This window comes from Schistocerca cancellata, chromosome 9 (genome assembly GCF_023864275.1).
Source record: "Schistocerca cancellata isolate TAMUIC-IGC-003103 chromosome 9, iqSchCanc2.1, whole genome shotgun sequence".
NCBI lineage: Eukaryota > Metazoa > Arthropoda > Insecta > Orthoptera > Acrididae > Schistocerca > Schistocerca cancellata.
In genome coordinates, this window is record NC_064634.1 from 396676255 (window position 1) to 396695243 (window position 18989).

The 18989-nt window shown below is 38.8% G+C and overlaps 1 protein-coding gene across 1 annotated transcript in view; it reads right to left on the bottom strand.

Annotated features, from left to right (window-relative positions):
- Positions 1–2102: 2102 nt before the first annotated feature.
- Positions 2103–18989, bottom strand: part of LOC126101078 (ribosome biogenesis protein BMS1 homolog) — a 100826-nt gene continuing 83939 nt past the window's right edge. Inside the window, exons 15-20 of the mRNA XM_049911757.1 lie at positions 17901–18031; positions 17480–17585; positions 16167–16440; positions 5242–5417; positions 4211–4372; positions 2103–2328 (exon numbers count right to left, since the gene is read on the bottom strand). Of these exons, the coding sequence (XP_049767714.1) occupies positions 2116–2328; positions 4211–4372; positions 5242–5417; positions 16167–16440; positions 17480–17585; positions 17901–18031 (1062 nt within the window). The 3' untranslated portion in view covers positions 2103–2115. The remainder of the gene's footprint in view (positions 2329–4210; positions 4373–5241; positions 5418–16166; positions 16441–17479; positions 17586–17900; positions 18032–18989) is intronic.

Below are 18989 nucleotides of genomic sequence, written 5' to 3' on the forward strand. Positions count from 1 at the left end.
GATTTTTACCCTCCACACTGCCCTCCAATACTAAATTGGTGATCCCTTGATGCCTCAGAACATGTCCTACCAACCAATCCCTTCTTCTGGTCAAGTTGTGCCACGAACTTCTCTTCTCCCCAATCCTATTCAATACTTCCTCATTAGTTATGTGATCTGCCCCTCTAATCTTCAGCATTCTTCTGTAGCACCACATTTCGAAAGCTTCTATTCTCTTCTTGTCCAAACTAGTTATCGTCCAATGTTTCACTTCCATACATGGCTACACTCCATACAAATACTTCCAGAAATGACTTCCTGACACTTAAATCTATACTCGATGTTAACAAATTTATCTTCTTCAGAAACCCCTTCCTTGCCATTGCCAGTCTACATTTTATATCCTCTCTACTTCGACCATCATAAGTTATTTTGCTCCCCAAATACCAAAACTCCTTTACTACATTAAGTGTCTATTTCCTATTCTAATTCCCTCAGCATCACCTGACTTAATTCGACTACATTCCATTATCCTCATTTTGCTTTTGTTGATGTTCATCTTATATCCTCCTTTCAAGACGCTATCCATTCCATTCAACTGCTCTTCCAAGTCCTTTGCTGTCTCTGACAGAATTACAATGTCATCGGCGAACCTCAAAGTTTTTATTTCTTCTCCATGGATTTTAATACCTACTCCGAATTTTTCTTTTGTTTCCTTAACTGCTTGCTCAATATACAGATTGAATAACATCGGGGAGAGGCTACAACCCTGTCTTACTCCCTTCCCAACAACTGCTTCCCTTTCATGTCCCTCGACTCTTATAACTGCCATCTGGTTTCTGTACAAATTATAGCCTTTCGCTCCCTGTATTTTACCCCTGCCACCTTTAGAATTTGAAAGAGAGTATTCCAGTCAGCTTTGTCAAAAGCTTTATCTAAGTCTACAAATGCTAGAAACGTAGGTTTGCCTTTCCTTAATCTTTCTTCTAAGATAAGTCGTAAGGTCAGTATTGCCTCACATGTTCCAGTATTTCTACGGAATCCAAACTGATCTTCCCCGAGGTCGGCTTCTACTAGTTTTTCCATTCGTCTGTAAAGAACTCGTGTTAGTATTTTGCAGCTGTGGCTTATTAAACTGATTGTTCAGTAATTTTCACATCTGTCAACACCTGCTTTCTTTGGGATTGTCTTCCCATACAATGTTGATATTCCAATCTGCAGTTTCCATTGTTTGAGAAGATGAGATTCCTTGCATTGTAGTTTGAAATGCAAAGACACTGCCTGTCACACACAGTGCTGACATGTCACTGCTTTTGTTAAGATGGCACTGCTGTCAGAACTGAGGCTTTCCTTTATGATTGTTGTCATAACAACATGGAACGTATGCATTTTATTCACTCCTCACCATACCACAACTCTTCTTGTAAGTAAGAGCATGAGCATGCTCAAAATCAGTGTGGTGTTAAGCCCTGGACTAGTGTATATAAAACAAATTATGGAGAATGATTGGTGTCATAATTATGTACAGATAAAAAATTAATACAAGATAAGAAGAGACTGAGGACTGTGACAAAGCAGCCACAAGACTGGTGACTTGTTTCCTCCATTAATTTCCACAGATTTCCTCCTCCAGCTTTTCTATTTATGTTTCAGATCATCATCTTTTCTGTAACCATTGGCCTCCCTTAATCACTATTTTGTATCCAGCCTGTAACTTTTTTTCTTTAATTTAGTTTTAATTTTTGATCTGTCAATTACTTACCATATGTTATTGGAAGTTCCATGAAATTTAAACTGGTTGTTAGCTAATTCATTCCAAATCACCAAACATACATCAGCTGTCTCTAGAAATTAAATATTTGGTTTGCTTAAATACTGAACCTGGGAATTATATGCTGACTTACATGTCACTGTACTTCTTTCACTATATATCCCTCCTCGCATTTTGAAATATATATTTCACAATTAAAAATGCTTGTTTCAGGACTTCTTCAGTAAAATTAAAAAGACAAGAATAACAGAGCCAGGCAATAAAAGAGTGATAATTACAAAGTGGAAAACAATCATTTTTATTTTATGATACACTGTACACATGTAAGGACATACACTGTACACAGTAGTTAACTTCTTTGATAGTTAACTTGTCCTTTTCTTTGGTTTATATTCTCCTTTCTTTTTGCTGACTGTCCGACAAAATTGTTTCTTCAGCTCTCTCTGCTTACGTAGCAATTTCTCTTGTTCTTTTTCCAGTTCTTTCTTATGCTCTTTTCTTTTCTCTTTAATGGCTTGTTTCAGCTTCTCCTGCTTGATTCTGTAGGAAGCCTTCAGCATCTTCATCATGGCAGCAACCTGTTCACATATCAGTGTTATTAGAGCTGGCAACTATCAAGACAATACCATATGTGAGGAATAGGTCATGTTATTAGTCCCAGAGAGAAGTTGAAATGGGAAAACATTGGCAAAATTTGTGGCAAAACTAGTTTCTATTATACCTAATTTTTTTCTCCCATTAATTTTTTGCCTTTATCTTATCTTTGTTCCCAGAGGGAACTGCTTCTACAGTTCTACCTTTGAAATGTTCTTGATAATGAATTTATATCAATCTTGCCATAGTCAACGAAGTTTCAATGGTTGTTACATACATACTATTCTTATAATATTATATTCCTCATTTCAATGTTAACTTTTGTATGTCAATGTGACATGGCTGCATTTGAAAAATGAAAGTTTGTACAAGCATCAGACATGATAATATGAACATCCATTTAATATGTTGTATGCTAATTTCAACAATGAGAATGCCTGGAAGATGGTAACAGATCATCAATTGTTATTTCAATACATAACACAAATATTTTAAATAACTAACATATCAGACAATTGTGGGTGTCACTGAAGACACGCCATTTCATCTGTTCGTTCATCAAAACATTCTTCCATGTTTATAGTGAAGGAATTAAGATACAATACCCAACTGCACCAATACCTGCATTACTGAATAAGACATTCTGAGTTATTTTATTTTCAGGTTGACCACGTGTTCACTGAAACCCACCATATTTAAAATAAGATGGAGGGCAATCAGCTCACCTATAGCGGATTGATGCGTGGAGCACATAAAATAACAGAAACCAGCATTCACACTAGCTTTCAAGCATTCGCTCTTTTTCCAACAGTAGTACACACATCCTGTGCTCTAAGCTAATGTAAATGCTGTTTTCTGTTATGTGTTACTGTGCTCCTTGGATCAATCCTTGATAGGTGAGAGGTTGCCTTTCCCTTATTTTACATACTGCTCCATCCACGAATTTCCATTATTGCAACCCATCAAATGATCACTAAATCAATACAGTACCTGCATCGTGCTTTACAGTTGAAAGGAGATGGTTAAGGCTTGGAAACAGGAACTAAACAGTGTAACAGCAGATTTTTCAGACTATATTACATATTTCCATTGGTTGGCAATGAGATTTTTTACTCTTTGCACTACTGAAGATCCTCCATGCATTCACCAGATTTACAATCGAGTTGTCAATAGCAGCTCTAGAGGGAATGTTCCATTTATATGCAGTTTTCACTACACTGATTTTTCTACATGTATATCATTAATATTAGCAATCACTTTTGTGGACGTTGTCTTATTACAAACAACAATCCCCTTTAAAGCCTTCACATTTACCAATGTTTACTTTTCCTTCAATATTATGCTGAGCAGCCTGACATTTTCACACACGCTCTACAGCTGTCATGACACTAGTTAAGCAGCTCTAGATGGTTTTACAACTGTTGTCAAGCATGAACCAGCTAGGTTGGCGCCAACGATTCCTCCTCGTTTTTAAGGACTGACTACTAAAGGTGTAGCAACACACCACCACAATGATATCCTCTGTAATGACAACTGAGAACATTTCCAGAGGTATTATGGTACAAAGGCAAAGCAAGAGGAGATGTTGGCACATTATAGATCAATCTTAATAACTGCAGAAATGAGGTGTTAACATCAAGATGTTCATATTGTTTTGCCCAACATATTTTAGTGCAATGAAGTAACACATTACACATCACAGACACTTGCGTTAAAATCATCAATCTGCCCATACTAAACATTTTTTCTCACGATAAAACATCAGAAAAGTACTGTCAGAGGATAAAACATTTTGTAATACCATGCACCACATTATCGTAATTAATGACATGATACAATTGAGCAGAATAAGGCTCTACACATTACCTGCTGTTCATGAGGCTCTCGTACAACTGCAATACGTTTCGACTCCAGACTGTCCTTGCCACGCACAGGTCCTAATTTTGGTTTGTCCTTGTACGGCAACTGTTTCTGCAAACTACGTGGAATGACCAGCTCTGGAAATACTTTGGGTGTGCGCTCTATTGGCTGTAAAATACATATTTTAATTATAAAGAGAATTTTACTTTATTCTTGAAATGAAAAGTTCACATTTCAATATGGTTGTTCTTAGAACTATGGATATATGGGTGGGGAGAGGGGGGGGGGGGGGAGGGAAGGCCTTGGCTCACATCACATGCCATTCAAGTCCTCTTCACCAACACCAGCTTCTCTCAGTTGTATGGTATGTGCAAGTCACATTGTTGTCTTGCTTGTGGACAGTCGGATGGGGTAATACGATCGTAAATGCTATGGTCTGGCTGCCTGATTGTCCACACATCTGCTGCTGTACACACATCCCCCTCTCCCCTTACTAGTTCATCATGTACTACACATTATTTCCCATGTCTGCAGCAGGATGAGCTTGCAGGTGCCCTTTTCCTATCCTCCTCATTGCCTGCTGCCCCTCCCTCCCCTTCACCCTTCCCTTTTTCTTTGGCCCTATCTCCCATTCTACCCTACCCAGTCCCTCATCCTAATTGAGATGCAGTACTGGAACACTGTAGTTTTGTATACATATGTGTGTGTTTGCTATCTCTGAATAAGGACAATGAAAGAACGTTATGGTATGAACTCCAAATCTTACTTACGTGTGTGGCTCCAGCTCAATGTATCGCAATGTATTAAATGGTTATCTTTCTCCTTTTACTCCTTCATTTGAAAAATCTAGTCAGTAACTTAACTGTATTAACAGCTAGAACCTTGTGATTAATTATATGTCACAGTCAGGATAAATTAGACTACCAGTTTCAAAATCATTGACATCACCCATTTTAGAGTATCTGTTGACAATTCCCAATGCTGGTGACATCATGAATCAGCACTATTAGTCACAAAAACTTTTGGATTTCACTCACCTTGTACAAACTATCAAAATCAGGTTCCCGTCGTATACCCTTAGCTCGTTTCAGTTCACCAACAGTGCGCATTCCTCTCCACAGGTTCTTTTGGTCTGGTGGCAGTAAAAGCGATGTGACCGGATTGTAGAACTTGGGTACATCAACTTTGTACCATGTCCGACAGAATACAATATCTAGTGGAAGAATAAAAACGAATTCTCTAACCAAACATTTATCACATTATCAAATATAAGCAAGTTGTTTGCTTAATGTTATAAAAATAAACCATCCTGCTGAATCTTTCACTCTGCAAAGGCTGTATGCTATTTCACAACTTCCAAACAGATTAAAATTATGTGTTGAACCAGGACTTGAACTTGGCAACCCTGTAACTGACTGAGCTTTCCAGGCATCTCACGACCTACTCTCAAAGCTTCAGCTCTGCCATTACCTCATTCCTGCCCTCCAAACTTCACAGAAGTTCTCCTGCATAACTTTCTTCACTAGCACTACCAAAAGAAATGATATTTCAGAGAAAAACAGCACTTTCTCCACTGTAGAGTGAGATTAAATTTTTAACCAAGTCCTAAGCTGTAGATAAGATGAACAATTCTGACCTTTGAAATTCTGCATCCCATGTACAACAATGCCATAATCTAAAACAAAAACAAATGTAATGCTGGTAAGCACCTCCAAACCCTTACTTGAAATTACAAAATTCAACTCGTGCTGACATGTAATAAGTCAGTCACTTCCAAAACAACAGAACAGTAGTAGGGTCATCTTGGAACTACAAAACCTTATTGAATTCAGTGTGTTCAAAATCAACCATTCACACCAGCGAAGTCCTCCATTTGTGTCTGAGATGGAAGATAATTCATAATTTCCACTATCACCTGACAAAGGTCATCACATGTGACCATTCAGAGCTACAGGTTCTGACTCTGCAGGACTAATATAACGTGAAATCAGCATTTTAATCAAATGATCATATATGATTCTATTAACATGTGCCACAACATGAGCCATTCAACTCAAATTCATTTCGCACTTGCACACCGACATGTTCTTGACAATCAAGCAGTGTTTGACAGCACACAAAAGCTGTCCACTTACCATCTCTTTTGATATCTAAAACTACCTTTCATTCAGAAAGTGCAGAGTTGTCAGATCTTTCCAGACAAGTTAACAAACTGAAGTAAAATGGTACTGTACATAAGAATTCATATGGGCATGTCATTTTTGTGAGAAGGGAGTATATGATAGGCTCCACAAAGGGTTGCTCTTGAAAGTTATGTGGTCATGTCCAGAGAACAAAAGCTGCCATAAATTTGAGACCTATTGTCTGAGACATCAACGGATTATTTAAATATTGGTAAACTGACAACCATTCCCTCCAGTTCACACACTACAAGGAAGGATGCCATAAGGGATTTCCAACTGAAAGAGAAAGTCAGAGAGAATCCCTAAAATCAATGGAAGACTGGATACCCAATACAATTGAGGAATACTTCTTGGAACAGGGATATCCATCATAACAGTAACCTCTACATGGAGAACTACTGTAGTCTTAATACAACAGGACATCAAACCTGTAACATCATCATCTCTGCCACATCACATTTCTTATACCATGGCTCATAGCACAAGAAATAAGACAAGACAGGGATGACAACATAAGATGCGCCATGCTCCAATAATTCAATGTTATGTCTAACTGACCAATATGGCTGTCATCATGGGCATATCTTCTATGTGTGGCTGATCAATTTTTAGTTGGTACTGTCGTTTGCTGTAAAACAACATATTCCAGTGCCTTCTCAATCACAATAAAACTTTCAATCGTAAATGCTTTTGATCATATACTGCCCTTGTACCAAGACTGCGATCCACAAATGTTATGTCTATTCAATAAAGCACATTCTGAGCTAAATGTATTAACTTTGCCTCTTAATACTGATGGTAATTCACTGGAAAATAAAGTAAAGGAATAGTCGATATCAAGAGAGGCTTTTGCCACAGCCACCTTACTGAAAACGAACTTCAGAGCAAGACAGAATTTGGTTTAGACAACGGCACTAAAGAAAGGAGAATCTTCAGCAGTGATGGACTGAACTGCCAAATGGACAAACCATCTAGTACCGGTAGCCAGAAGCCTGTATTTTGCAGCTCAGCAACATAAAGTATGGGCATGTAAAGAATAAGGTCAGCAAGCACAGACATAACATAACAGAAAATGATTAAAAATCAAACTGAAAAATGGCAATAGCATCAAGGCATTCAATACCTTGGCTATACCAGTCATCACATATAAAGAGTCACTGTGAACTGGACCCAAGTTAGAGCTGGACAATCTGGACATGAAAGCAAGGAAACTTATGACAATTCAACATGCACTCCACTCTCACAGTGATGTTGACAGGCTGTACTTGTCTAGAAAAGTAGTTAACAAGTGTTAACAGATAATTTACAAGAAAGTGTACACAGAATAACAACCCAACAGTGGACGGGCTATGTAGATAATATGAATTCCCGGTTCCAAGTAGTACGAGCTAGTATTTCAGATGCAAATAAGTGTATCACACCCATACAGAAAAATGCTGTAACAGGGACACCTGATGCTATAAAATATTTGGAAAAATTTTACAGTTAGTTGCAGAATAAGAAGTAAAAGACAAAACATCAATAAATAATGACAAAGGTACAATAAACAAGAACTTGATAGTATAAGGGAAGCAATAGATGATAATAAAAAGAAATTAGACAATAGTAACCCTGAAACTATGACAGGAGTAACTAAAGATGTAATAGAGGATTTATAAATAGGAACTTGGTATAATTTAGCAAACCAATTTCCAAAGTATAAACCAGACAGTGATGTACACCCAATTTATTTTTTACAAGTGTGTGCCACATCTTTACCTAAAAAGTGGGATGATTTACAGAAAATGCAGTTAGTAAAAGTTTACCATACCATGTTCAACAAGGAATATTGTATGTTGTTGTTGTTGTGATCTTCAGTCCTGAGACTGGTTTGATGCAGCTCTCCATGCTACTCTATCCTGTGCAAGGTTCTTCATCTCCCAGTACCTACTGCAACCTACATCCTTCTGAATCTGCTTAGTGTATCCATCTCTTGGTCTCCCACTACGATTTTTACCCTCCACGCTGCCCTCCAATACTAAATTGGTGATCCCTTGATGCCTCAGAACATGTCCTACCAACCGATCCCTTCTTCTGGTCAAGTTGTGCCACAAACTTCTCTTCTCCCCAATCCTATTCAATACTTCCTCATTAGTTATGTGATCTACCCATCTCATCTTCAGCATTCTTCTGTAGCACCACATTTCGAAAGCTTCTATTCTCTTCTTGTCCAAACTATTTACCGTCCATGTTTCACTTCCATACAGGGCTACACTCCATACAAATACTTTCAGAAATGACTTCCTGACACTTAAATCTATAATCGATGTTAACAAATTTCTCTTCTTCAGAAACGCTTTCCTTGCCATTGACAGTCTACATTTTATATCCCCTCTACTTCGGCCATCATCAGTTATTTTGCTCCCCAAATAGCAAAACTCCTTTACTACTTTAAGTGTCTCATTTCCTAATCTAATTCCCTCAGCATCACCCGACTTAATTCGACTACATTCCATTATCCTCGTTTTGCTTTTGTTGATGTTCATCTTATATCCTCCCTTCAAGACACCATCCATTGCTTTCAACTGCTCTTCCAAGTCCTTTGCTGTCTCTGACAGAATTACAATGTCATCGGCGAACCTCAAAGTTTTTATTTCTTCTCCATGGATTTTAATACCTACTCCGAATTTTTCTTTTGTTTCCTTTACTGCTTGCTCAATATACAGATTGAATAACATCGGGGAGAGACTACAACCCTGTCTTACTCCCTTCCCAACCACTGCTTCCGTTTCATGTCCCTCGACTCTTATAACTGCCATTTGGTTTCTATACAAATTGTAAATAGCCTTTCGCTCCCTATATTTTACCCCTGCCACCTTCAGAATTTGAAAGAGAGTATTCCAGTCAACATTGTCAAAAGCTTTCTCTAAGTCTACAAATGCTAGAAATGTAGGTTTGCCTTTCCTTAATCTTTCTTCTAAGATAAGTCGTAAGGTCAGTATTAACTCACGTGTTCCAGTATTTCTACGGAATCCAAACTGATCTTCCCCGAGGTCGGCTTCTACTAGTTTTTCCATTCGTCTGTAAAGAATTCGTGTTAGTATTTTGCAGCTGTGGCGTATTAAACTGATTGTTCGGTAATTTTCACATCTGTCAACACCTGGTTTCTTTGGGATTGGAATTATTATATTCTTCTTGAAGTCTGAGGGTATTTCGCCTGTTTCATACATCTTGCTCACCAGATGGTAGAGTTTTGTCAGGACTGGCTCTCCCAAGGCCGTCAGTAGTTCCAATGGAATGTTGTCTACTCCGGGGCCTTGTTTCGGCTCAGGTCCTTCAGTGCTCTGTCAAACTTTTCACGCAGTATCGTATCTCCCATTTCATCTTCATCTACATCCTCTTCCATTTCCATAATATTGTCCTCAAGTACATCACCCTTGTATAGACCCTCTATATACTCCTTCCACCTTTTTGCTTTCCCTTCTTTGCTTAGAACTGGGTTTCCATCTGAGCTCTTGATGTTCATACAAGTGGTCTTCTTATCTCCAAAGGTCTCTTTAATTTTCCTGTAGGCAGTATCTATCTTACCCCTAGTGAGATAAGCCTCTACATCCTTACATTTGTCCTCTAGCCATCCCTGCTTAGCCATTTTGCACTTCCTGTCGATCTCATTTTTGAGACGTTTGTATTCCTTTTTGCCTGCTTCATTTACTGCTATTTTATATTTTCTCCTTTCATCAATTAAATTCAATATTTCTTCTGTTACCCAAGGATTTCTACTAGCCCTCGTCTTTTTACCTGCTTGATCCTCTGCTGCCTTCACTACTTCATCCCTCAAAGCTACCCATTCTTCTTCTACTGTATTTCTTTCCCCCATTCCTGTCAATTGTTCCCTTATGCTCTCCCTGAAACTCTGTACAACCTCTGGTTCTTTCAGTTTATCCAGGTCCCATCTCCTTAAACTCCCACCTTTTTGCAGTTTCTTCAGTTTTAATCTACAGGTCATAACCAATAGATTGTGGTCAGCGTCCACATCTGCCCCTGGAAATGTCTTCCAATTTAAAACCTGGTTCCTAAATCTCTGTCTTACCATTATATAAACTATCTGATACCTTTTAGTATCTCCAGGGTTCTTCCATGTATACAACCTTCTATCATGATTCTTAAACCAAGTGTTAGCTATGATTAGATTGTGCTCTGTGCAAAATTCTACCAGGCGGCTTCCTCTTTCATTTCTTAGCCCCAATCCATATTCACCTACTACGTTTCCTTCTCTCCCTTTTCCTACACTCGAATTCCGAATATTGTATAGAGGGTGGAAAACCGTGAACGAGTTATTAAAGTTTATTGACGGTTCAGACACACGGAATACTGAAAGAAATGAAAATTATTCAGTGAATGACCGAAATATGGGGAATAGGAATAGCAACGGAACATCGAATAATTCATGACGAGGTACAGAAAATGATGAAGAATAACATCATTCAGCCTTCGCAGAGCCCATGGTCGTCACTAGTGGTCCTCATCAGGAAGAAGGATAGCAGGAGGAGCTTCTTTGTTGATAACAGGAAGCTTAAAAAGGATGGTTACCCTCTTCCACAAATTAACGATACACTAGATTGTCTAAAGGGGGGTAAGCTTTTCTCAACCATGGACATATACTCGGGATACTGGCAAATCTAAGTAGATGAGGCTGATCGTGAGAAAACTGCATTCATCACCCCTGAGGGCCTTTATGCGTTTAAGGTAATGCTGTTTGGTTTGTGTAATGCACCAGCAATTTTTGAACAGATGATGGATAATCTTCCACGTCACCTGAAGTGGACGATGTATCTTTGTCATTTAGATGACATTAAAGTGTTCTCAGAGACATCTGATGAACATATAAAAAGACTGAGGGCCATTCTTAAGTGTCTCCAACAAGGCGGACTGAAACTTAATCCAAGAAAGTGTCTCTTTGGAGCAAACGAAATCAAAATACTTGGACACCTTGGTCACACGGAGGTGCGCGGCCAAGCTCAGAAAAGGTGAGATCTGTAACGGAATTTCCTATTCCTAAAAGTATTAGAGATGTGAGAAGCTTCCTTGGATTATGTTCTTATTGCTGTTGTTTTATCAAAGCCAGGCCACTCCAAGAGTTGTTAAAAGCTGATGCTAAATTTATGTGGGGTGATGCTCAACAAGATTCTTTCAATGTGCTGCGAAAAGCTCTGATGACTGACCCTGTACTTGGTCTGTAGGGTGAGAGAGCACCTACAGAACTACACACAGATGCCAGTAGGTATGGGATCTGTGCTGTTCTGGTGCATATTTCGGATGGAAAAGAGAAGGTTATAGCCTATGCTTCTAGGACACTTACAAAAGCCGAGAGAAACTACTCAACTACAGAAAGAGAATGTCTTGCTGTGATCTGGGCCATGTGCAAATTTCGACAGTATCTCTATGGAAGGCCATTCACAGTTGTTAAAGACCATCATTCACTTTGCTGGTTGACAGGTCTTAAGGATCCAACAGGACGACTCGCCACGTGGGCACTACGTCTTCAAGAGTATGACATTACCATAGTGTACAAAAGTGGAAGATAACACCAAGATGCTGATTGTCTCTCAAGAAACCCAGTGCAAGACCATCAAGAATTTGGTGAAGTTAGTGACTGTCTCACTGCACTCCAGGATCTCTCTGCTGAGCAGAAGAATGCCAAGATATCTCAAATTATGCTTGCCTTAAATCAGTCAGAGGATATGAAAGGACAATTTAAGGTAGTTAAAGGATTACTTTGCAAGGAAAACTTTGATCCATTTGGAAAGAGGAGGCTACCAGTGCTTAGATGTTCTACAGAAATTCCATGACATGCCTGAGGCCAGACCTTTAGGATTTATTAAGACATACGATAGAATTAGCAAGAGATTTTTCTGGCCAGGTTTATTTAGGAGTGTCCGTCAGTCCGTCACTAAGTGTCACACTGTCGACAGTGCCAGAGGAGAAAGGCAGTTCCTCAGAACCCACCTGCCCAACTCATACCAATTCCACCAACCTAAACGCCTTTCCAGCGTGTTGGGATGGACCTCCTCGGACGATTTTCAACATCTGCTAGTGGCAATAGATGGATTATTGTTTGCACTGATTATCTGTCATGTTATACCATTACAAAAGCTGTGAAAACAGCCAAAGCATCCGAGGTAGCCAAATTAATCGTGGAAGACATTGTGTTAAAACACGGTGTCCCAAGGTTGTTAATTACGGATCGAGGGAAAGTCTTTCAATCGAATCTTGTTATAGAGATAAACCGTCGGTGCAACATTACTCACCACACGACGAATGCCACCATCTGCAAACTAACGGACTTGCTGAACGCCTTAATAAGACCTTGATCAACATGCTATTAATGTTCATCAATGTTGAGCAGAGCAACTGGGATGAGGTGCTACTTTTCATGACTGCCAAACAAGACACCACGTGATATACACCATTTTTCCTGGTGCATGGGCATGAGGCGACTACGCCGATGGACACTGTTTCCATTACATCCTGATGACGTGGACAACAACTACATCGACCACATATTTACCAGCTCGACTCCACACACTGCAAGCCCAAGAAAATGATCACCAAAGGATGACACGAGCCACCACCCTGTTGTCTACCAGCCTGGTGACCTCGTCTGGATCTTCACTCCTATTTGGAAGGCTGGTCTCTCTGAGAAGCTCCTCAGGTGCTACTTTGGACCTTATAAGGTGGTAAGACAATTGTCTGATGTTACTTGTGAAGTTGAAGATTTCAACCTCAACACAAGACGACGAAAGATCAGAGACTGGGTCCACATCCTTCGAATGAAGCCCTATAAGTATCCTCCAACCCAGGGTAACAAGCTCCAGAGAGAGGTAACAAGCGGAAAGATGACAAAGAGCATAGCAGCAAAAGAAGTTCAAAGAAGATCACCGCCAGTGCGAACATCAGTCATCAGGATTTAGGGTATGCAGGACCGATGGCTCATTCCCGGACTAGGAGGACGCAACACTGAGATGCAATTCTCTTAAGGAAGGAGCAGTGTTGCATAAGAAGCTGAGTAGCACCGTGGTGTAGTGATTATAATACTAAACTGTTGCATGGAGGGTCGCGAGGTCAAAACTCACCTGGACTGTACAATTTTAATTTCTATATTCGGTTCGACTACATTCTAGAAGTATCCACAAATGTGAAGAATCATTGGCTGTATTCTGTAGCTGTATATATAGTGTATGTATTCTGGCCGGAGGCAATTTGCTCCGTGCTCTTGTATGTGCAAGTGCTGAATAAACCTTCGTTAAGTGAAGTTAGTGTTCATCATTCATCTAATTACACCTTCTTCTACGTGACAATATGACTATAATCATAGGAAGACAAATAGAAAGACAGGGTACAGGTACAGAAAATGGATTAACAGAGGAGGGCAGTAAAACAGTAATGTTATGAATCGATAATCTAGCTGGAGCTTGGGTTTTAAGAAAAGAGAGAACAAAAGAAAGAATAGAGTGCAATTAAAAATACTTAAGACATGTAGTGCCATCAGTAGGTGAGTCGAAATATGAAGAAGGTACTTGAAAGAGTACAGACATGGAAGTCAAAAGGGAACCTCAAAGTAACATGGGAGAAAGTAGAAGGAAAAGTGATGGAAGATATAAATATATCTGAAATGTGGAGTGTACTACCTAATTAGGAATGATGAATAAAAGGCAGATAGGCAGACCTAAGAATGGCTGACCTATACTGTGCGGGTGGGGTACCAAGAAAGGAATTGCTTTGTACCATACTAGAATAGGAATTAATATGGGGCACTGCCTCACTGAATGAAATAGAAATATTTTACAGTACTGAGCCATAGAAGTGGTCTTTCGTGGAAGTGTGGATAAGTTTTGTTAAATGGGTAATCCATAGATTATTCTTAAAATTGGTTATAATTAACAAGCTTTGGTATAAAAGTCTTTACTCTTGGAAGTTGGGATATTAAGGAAGTTAAGTTCTCTAAAAAGAGAAGAACTAGATGTCAATATAATGGAAATTCAGAAAGTTTATAATCATTATAATAACGAAAGCTGAGCTACCTATGTAAAGAAGGTTAATATTGTGTTACCTATTTAAAGAGGAATAATATTATGATGTCCAAGTATATCAGAGTAAATGTCTCACAAGTATCCAGTAGATAGATAGTAAAATTGTCTTAAAGCAAAAACGAAAATGGTTAATTGGTTATGAGGTCAAGAGGTCACAAATAAAAGGAACTTAAGAATAACATTAATGACAAGTAATATGTTTGTATTGCCATGCATGTTCCTCAGATACTTCGGCTGATCTAGAAAAGATAGCCATACTATTGAAGAAAGTAACAAGATATGAGAAATAATATTACAAGTATGAAGAAAAGGAATGAATCCTGCCAAACAGGAACAAAGTAGTTAAGTTACTAAGTGAATGAAGTCACGAGCTATCATTAACAATTATTAAAAGTTATGTTGGAGAGATTAGGTAAAGGCAGCTTAAAGATGTACGAGTAGGATAATCATAATAGAATCGTTAGTAAAAATGTGTATGTAACTAGAGACTTAAGCATGAAATCTCTTGTCTGAGATATTTGTAAACATCCCAACACACTACTGGAAAGCCGTCGACAAGAGATGCTCATGGAGTAAACTGAATCAGGATAAATGTAGTGGAAAAGGGAAACTGTATTTTTCTTTCTTGTACGCAGTGAATGTGGAACAGTGGTGGAGCCAGGGAGAAGGGGACCAGTAAAAATGGTATTACAACCACTGGTTGTCCGGGAGTCATTTGTGGAATGGTGCAGCAAATGCCTGAATCTGAGAGCCATAACGTAAATGACACACCAACAAGAGCATAATGAGCAATTGAAGAGTGGTAGTTGTTTTTCTGGTTTTTTCTCTCAGGCCCTACAGTATTCATGTATGGAAGTTTGAATGTACTCAAGAGAGTGATATTACCGTAGCAACTGTTAGTTGTGTTGTGAAAAGTAATAATGAAAATGTTGGGCAAAATATACCCCTGTGAGATAGAAGTAGCGCAACAGAGAGAACCTGGGGAAGCATTCCAGGGATCTTCACAGCAGGTGGATCGACAGGGAGGTGGCATGGAAGGATCTGGACAACCTTCATCTGGCAGTGTATTGGGGTCGGCAAAATATTGCCCTGTTATATTGGCCAGGGATGCAACTTCCTGCTAGTGCTGGTATACGACCCACCACAAATCTTACACAACAAACAACAGTAGGAAAAGAAGGAAAAATACACCTCACCTGCTCCTCTTCTCCCCCCCCCCCCCCCACCCCACCCCCCCGAAACTGTACCTGGTGGCAGTCTTTTTTGTGCCTTCATCTAGTCTCTGCTCGCTCTGCAAGACAGCGTTCTTGTCCCCGCAATCTGCTCACCATTACTCAACTATCTTTTTCCCTTCCCTGCCCTCTCCAGGTTGCTGCTTTCGTTCCACATGACAATTGCATTCCGGCCGAGCTGCCAGAAATTGCAGTCATGTAAGCATGAGGTGTGCTAGCTTATGTGAATGTGAATGTGTGTGTGTGTGTGTGTGTGTGTGTGTGTGTGTGTGTGTGTGTGTGTGTGTGTGTGTGTCCTGTTCTGAAGAAGGCTCTAGCCAAAAGCATAAACTCCCAAATGTTTTCTGATAGAATTTTGACTGACTGTGTTCATCGTATGAAGCAATTTAGTTTATGTTCAATTTAAAACAAGTTGCCAGTGTCTATTTTCAAGAAGTTATATTAGTACAAAACTTATTCCATAAAAACTGTCACTTACCACTAAGTTGTACCTTGTCTTCAAATGTTGCCCTGAAAGCACCTTCCGGTTTTGAAGCAGCTTTCTTTATCTGGCCTCTTATTCCTGACACAGTCTTGATTTTCGCACCTTCAAACTTCGCAACTTCAAGAGCTGAAGAGAACATGCCCTTAATAAAAGCAGTCTTCTTATAAATTTTTAGAGGGGTGCCAGTCAACTTCAATTTCTTGAGAATCTGTGCGGACTTGTCCAGTTCCACCACAGAGCCTGTTAGTGCAATTCGAAATGTCTGTTGCTATATCAATAGGAGAGAAAACACATAAAAAATTAAATAAATAAATAAATATGGCACAGCAATGCAAATGAATAACCAAAACAACTTTTTGTAGCATCTGAGCATAATAAGTAGCAAAAGGATTTAAATAATCACAATTTTTTTAAGACAAAATAAATAAATATGGCACAGCAATGCAAATGAATGACCGAAACAACTTTCTGTAGCATCTGAGCATTATAAGTAGGAAAAGGATTTAAATAATCACCAACTTCTTTAAGAGGGGCAGGACGTCAAACGGGCTGACTTGGAGCAGGAGAGGCACCACTGAACATTTTAATTTCCACTGTCTATACTTTTAGAAATAAATTCATAAAAGTTTGTCAGGAACACCAGGAAGGATTCAGAATTCACACTCATAGCAGTGGAAGTTCTAAAACATAATGAAGTAATTTTTTTTACGTGTGAAATTTCATCATTTTTTTCACTTACTAATGGCAGCATTTGTTGCTATAGGTACACTTTTCTTCATAAGTAAGAGAGATTCTTCGATGAATTTTGCACAGCATACAAACCATACTTAAAGGTGTATGAAACTCTAGAATTTTCCAAATATATTAAAAACTGTGGTAAAATTGAGGTAATTAACTATAAAATTTGTGTGTGTTTACAAAAAAAAAAAAAATAACAAACAAACATGAAGTTTAAAATATAACAGTTCATTCGTTTTTTCATAAATTAAATAAATTCTAGAGTTTCATACACCTGTGAGTATGATATGTATGCTGTGTAAAATTCATCGAAGAATCTCTCTAACTTATGAAGAAAAGTGTACCTATAGCAAAAAATGCAGCCATTAGTAAGTGAAAAAAATGATGAAATTTTGCACGTAAAAAAAATTTATTTTGTTATGTTTTCGAACGTCCACTGCAATGGGTGTGAATCCTGAATCCCTCCAGGTGATGCTGACAAAGTTTTATGACTTTTGTTGGTCAAAGTATAGACACTGGAAATTAAAATGGCCTATTAATGCAGCAAAGAACTTTATATTTCAACTTACCATGTTGTCGGCATTCTGGACCGCTAGGAAACCTGTACCTTGGGGTGTAATTGGACCCCAGAAATGTACCATGCAGGCAACATGCTGTGGAGTGTATTTGAGATACCTGAAATGAACAAACAGTTATAAAATTTTGTCTGTGGCAGACGATCAAAGTGGCAAGCATACAGTGGTACTTAGAAGCACATTATTAATTGTTCATGTATAAGATTACAGGTATAACTTTAAAATACAGACAGTTTGAGTAAAATCTATACATTCTGTGTGAGCTAATACATTTAGGTGTAATGTCATCATACAATCTGTCTTCTACACTGGAGGGCAGCTTACTCAAATCGCAAATTCACTGAACTACACAACACCCAAGTGTAAATTAATTACCGTGAAATTATATTTGTGCAGCTTTCCACAATGTTCTTACCTATGTCGCAAATTATCCTCCAGTTTTGCATATATGGGCAATGTTTGGAAACGCCTCCATCCAAGAGAAACAATGAGGGGATCCCTCGTTTTTAATATTTTTGGAAACCATCTGTGTTTCTTGCCACGGACCTGAAAAATGATGCTTGCATAAAATAGTCATGGAATTGTTTGGACAACTGGTTAAAGCTTTACTAAATCTTATAAAAATGTTAACTTTATTATTGCAAACAACTCAGTAACATTGCTATTAGACAGAACTTTCACATGTATTCTCCAGTTTAGCCCCTTCCCTTTACTTACAAATGACAGCACTGAAGACCGTTACAACAAAGGACAATCTTAGAAGGAGTCTGAAAAATGGTACAAGCATAGATAATCATCCGTCAGATAAGACATTTTGAATGGCAGTTAGAATCCATTTCATTCTCCTACCCTCAACTTCATACAACGTCTTGGATTTGTTTGTTTACAGGAGGAAGGAAGATCAGAGTTTAACAATTATGAGTTTATTTGAAACATGTTACAAACTAGGACTGGTTGGAGAGAAAGAAGAAATTGGCCTTGGCTTACCAAAGGAACTCCAGGATTTTTTGTATTAATTTATCTTTTATTCAACTGGACACCTGTGTCAATGATACAATGCTATATCACACACTGCCATTGGTGTCTTCTCTCAAAAATAGTTTCTGGTTACAAAATATTGCCAAAACACACTTTATAGTAAACAAGCAAATATGTGATACACTAAAGAAAATGGTGCTCACCATGTCTCCCACAGATTAGGTACTGTTGCCTGTTTTGCTCAATCAGACTTCATTTTGCTTGTCTCCCAATGCTGTTTCTCCCATTTGGTCGATGTACAAGAATAAGAGCACTTGCTCGCGAAAGGCAAAGGTCCCGAGTTCGAGTCTCGGTCCGGCACACCTTTTAATCTGCCAGGAAGTTTCATATCAGCGCACACTCTGCTGCAGAGTGAAAATCTCATTCTGGAAACATCCCCCAGGCTGTGGCTAAGCCATGTCTCCGCAATATCCTTTCTTTCAGGAGTGCTAGTACTGCAAGGTTCGCAGGAGAGCTTCTGTAAAGT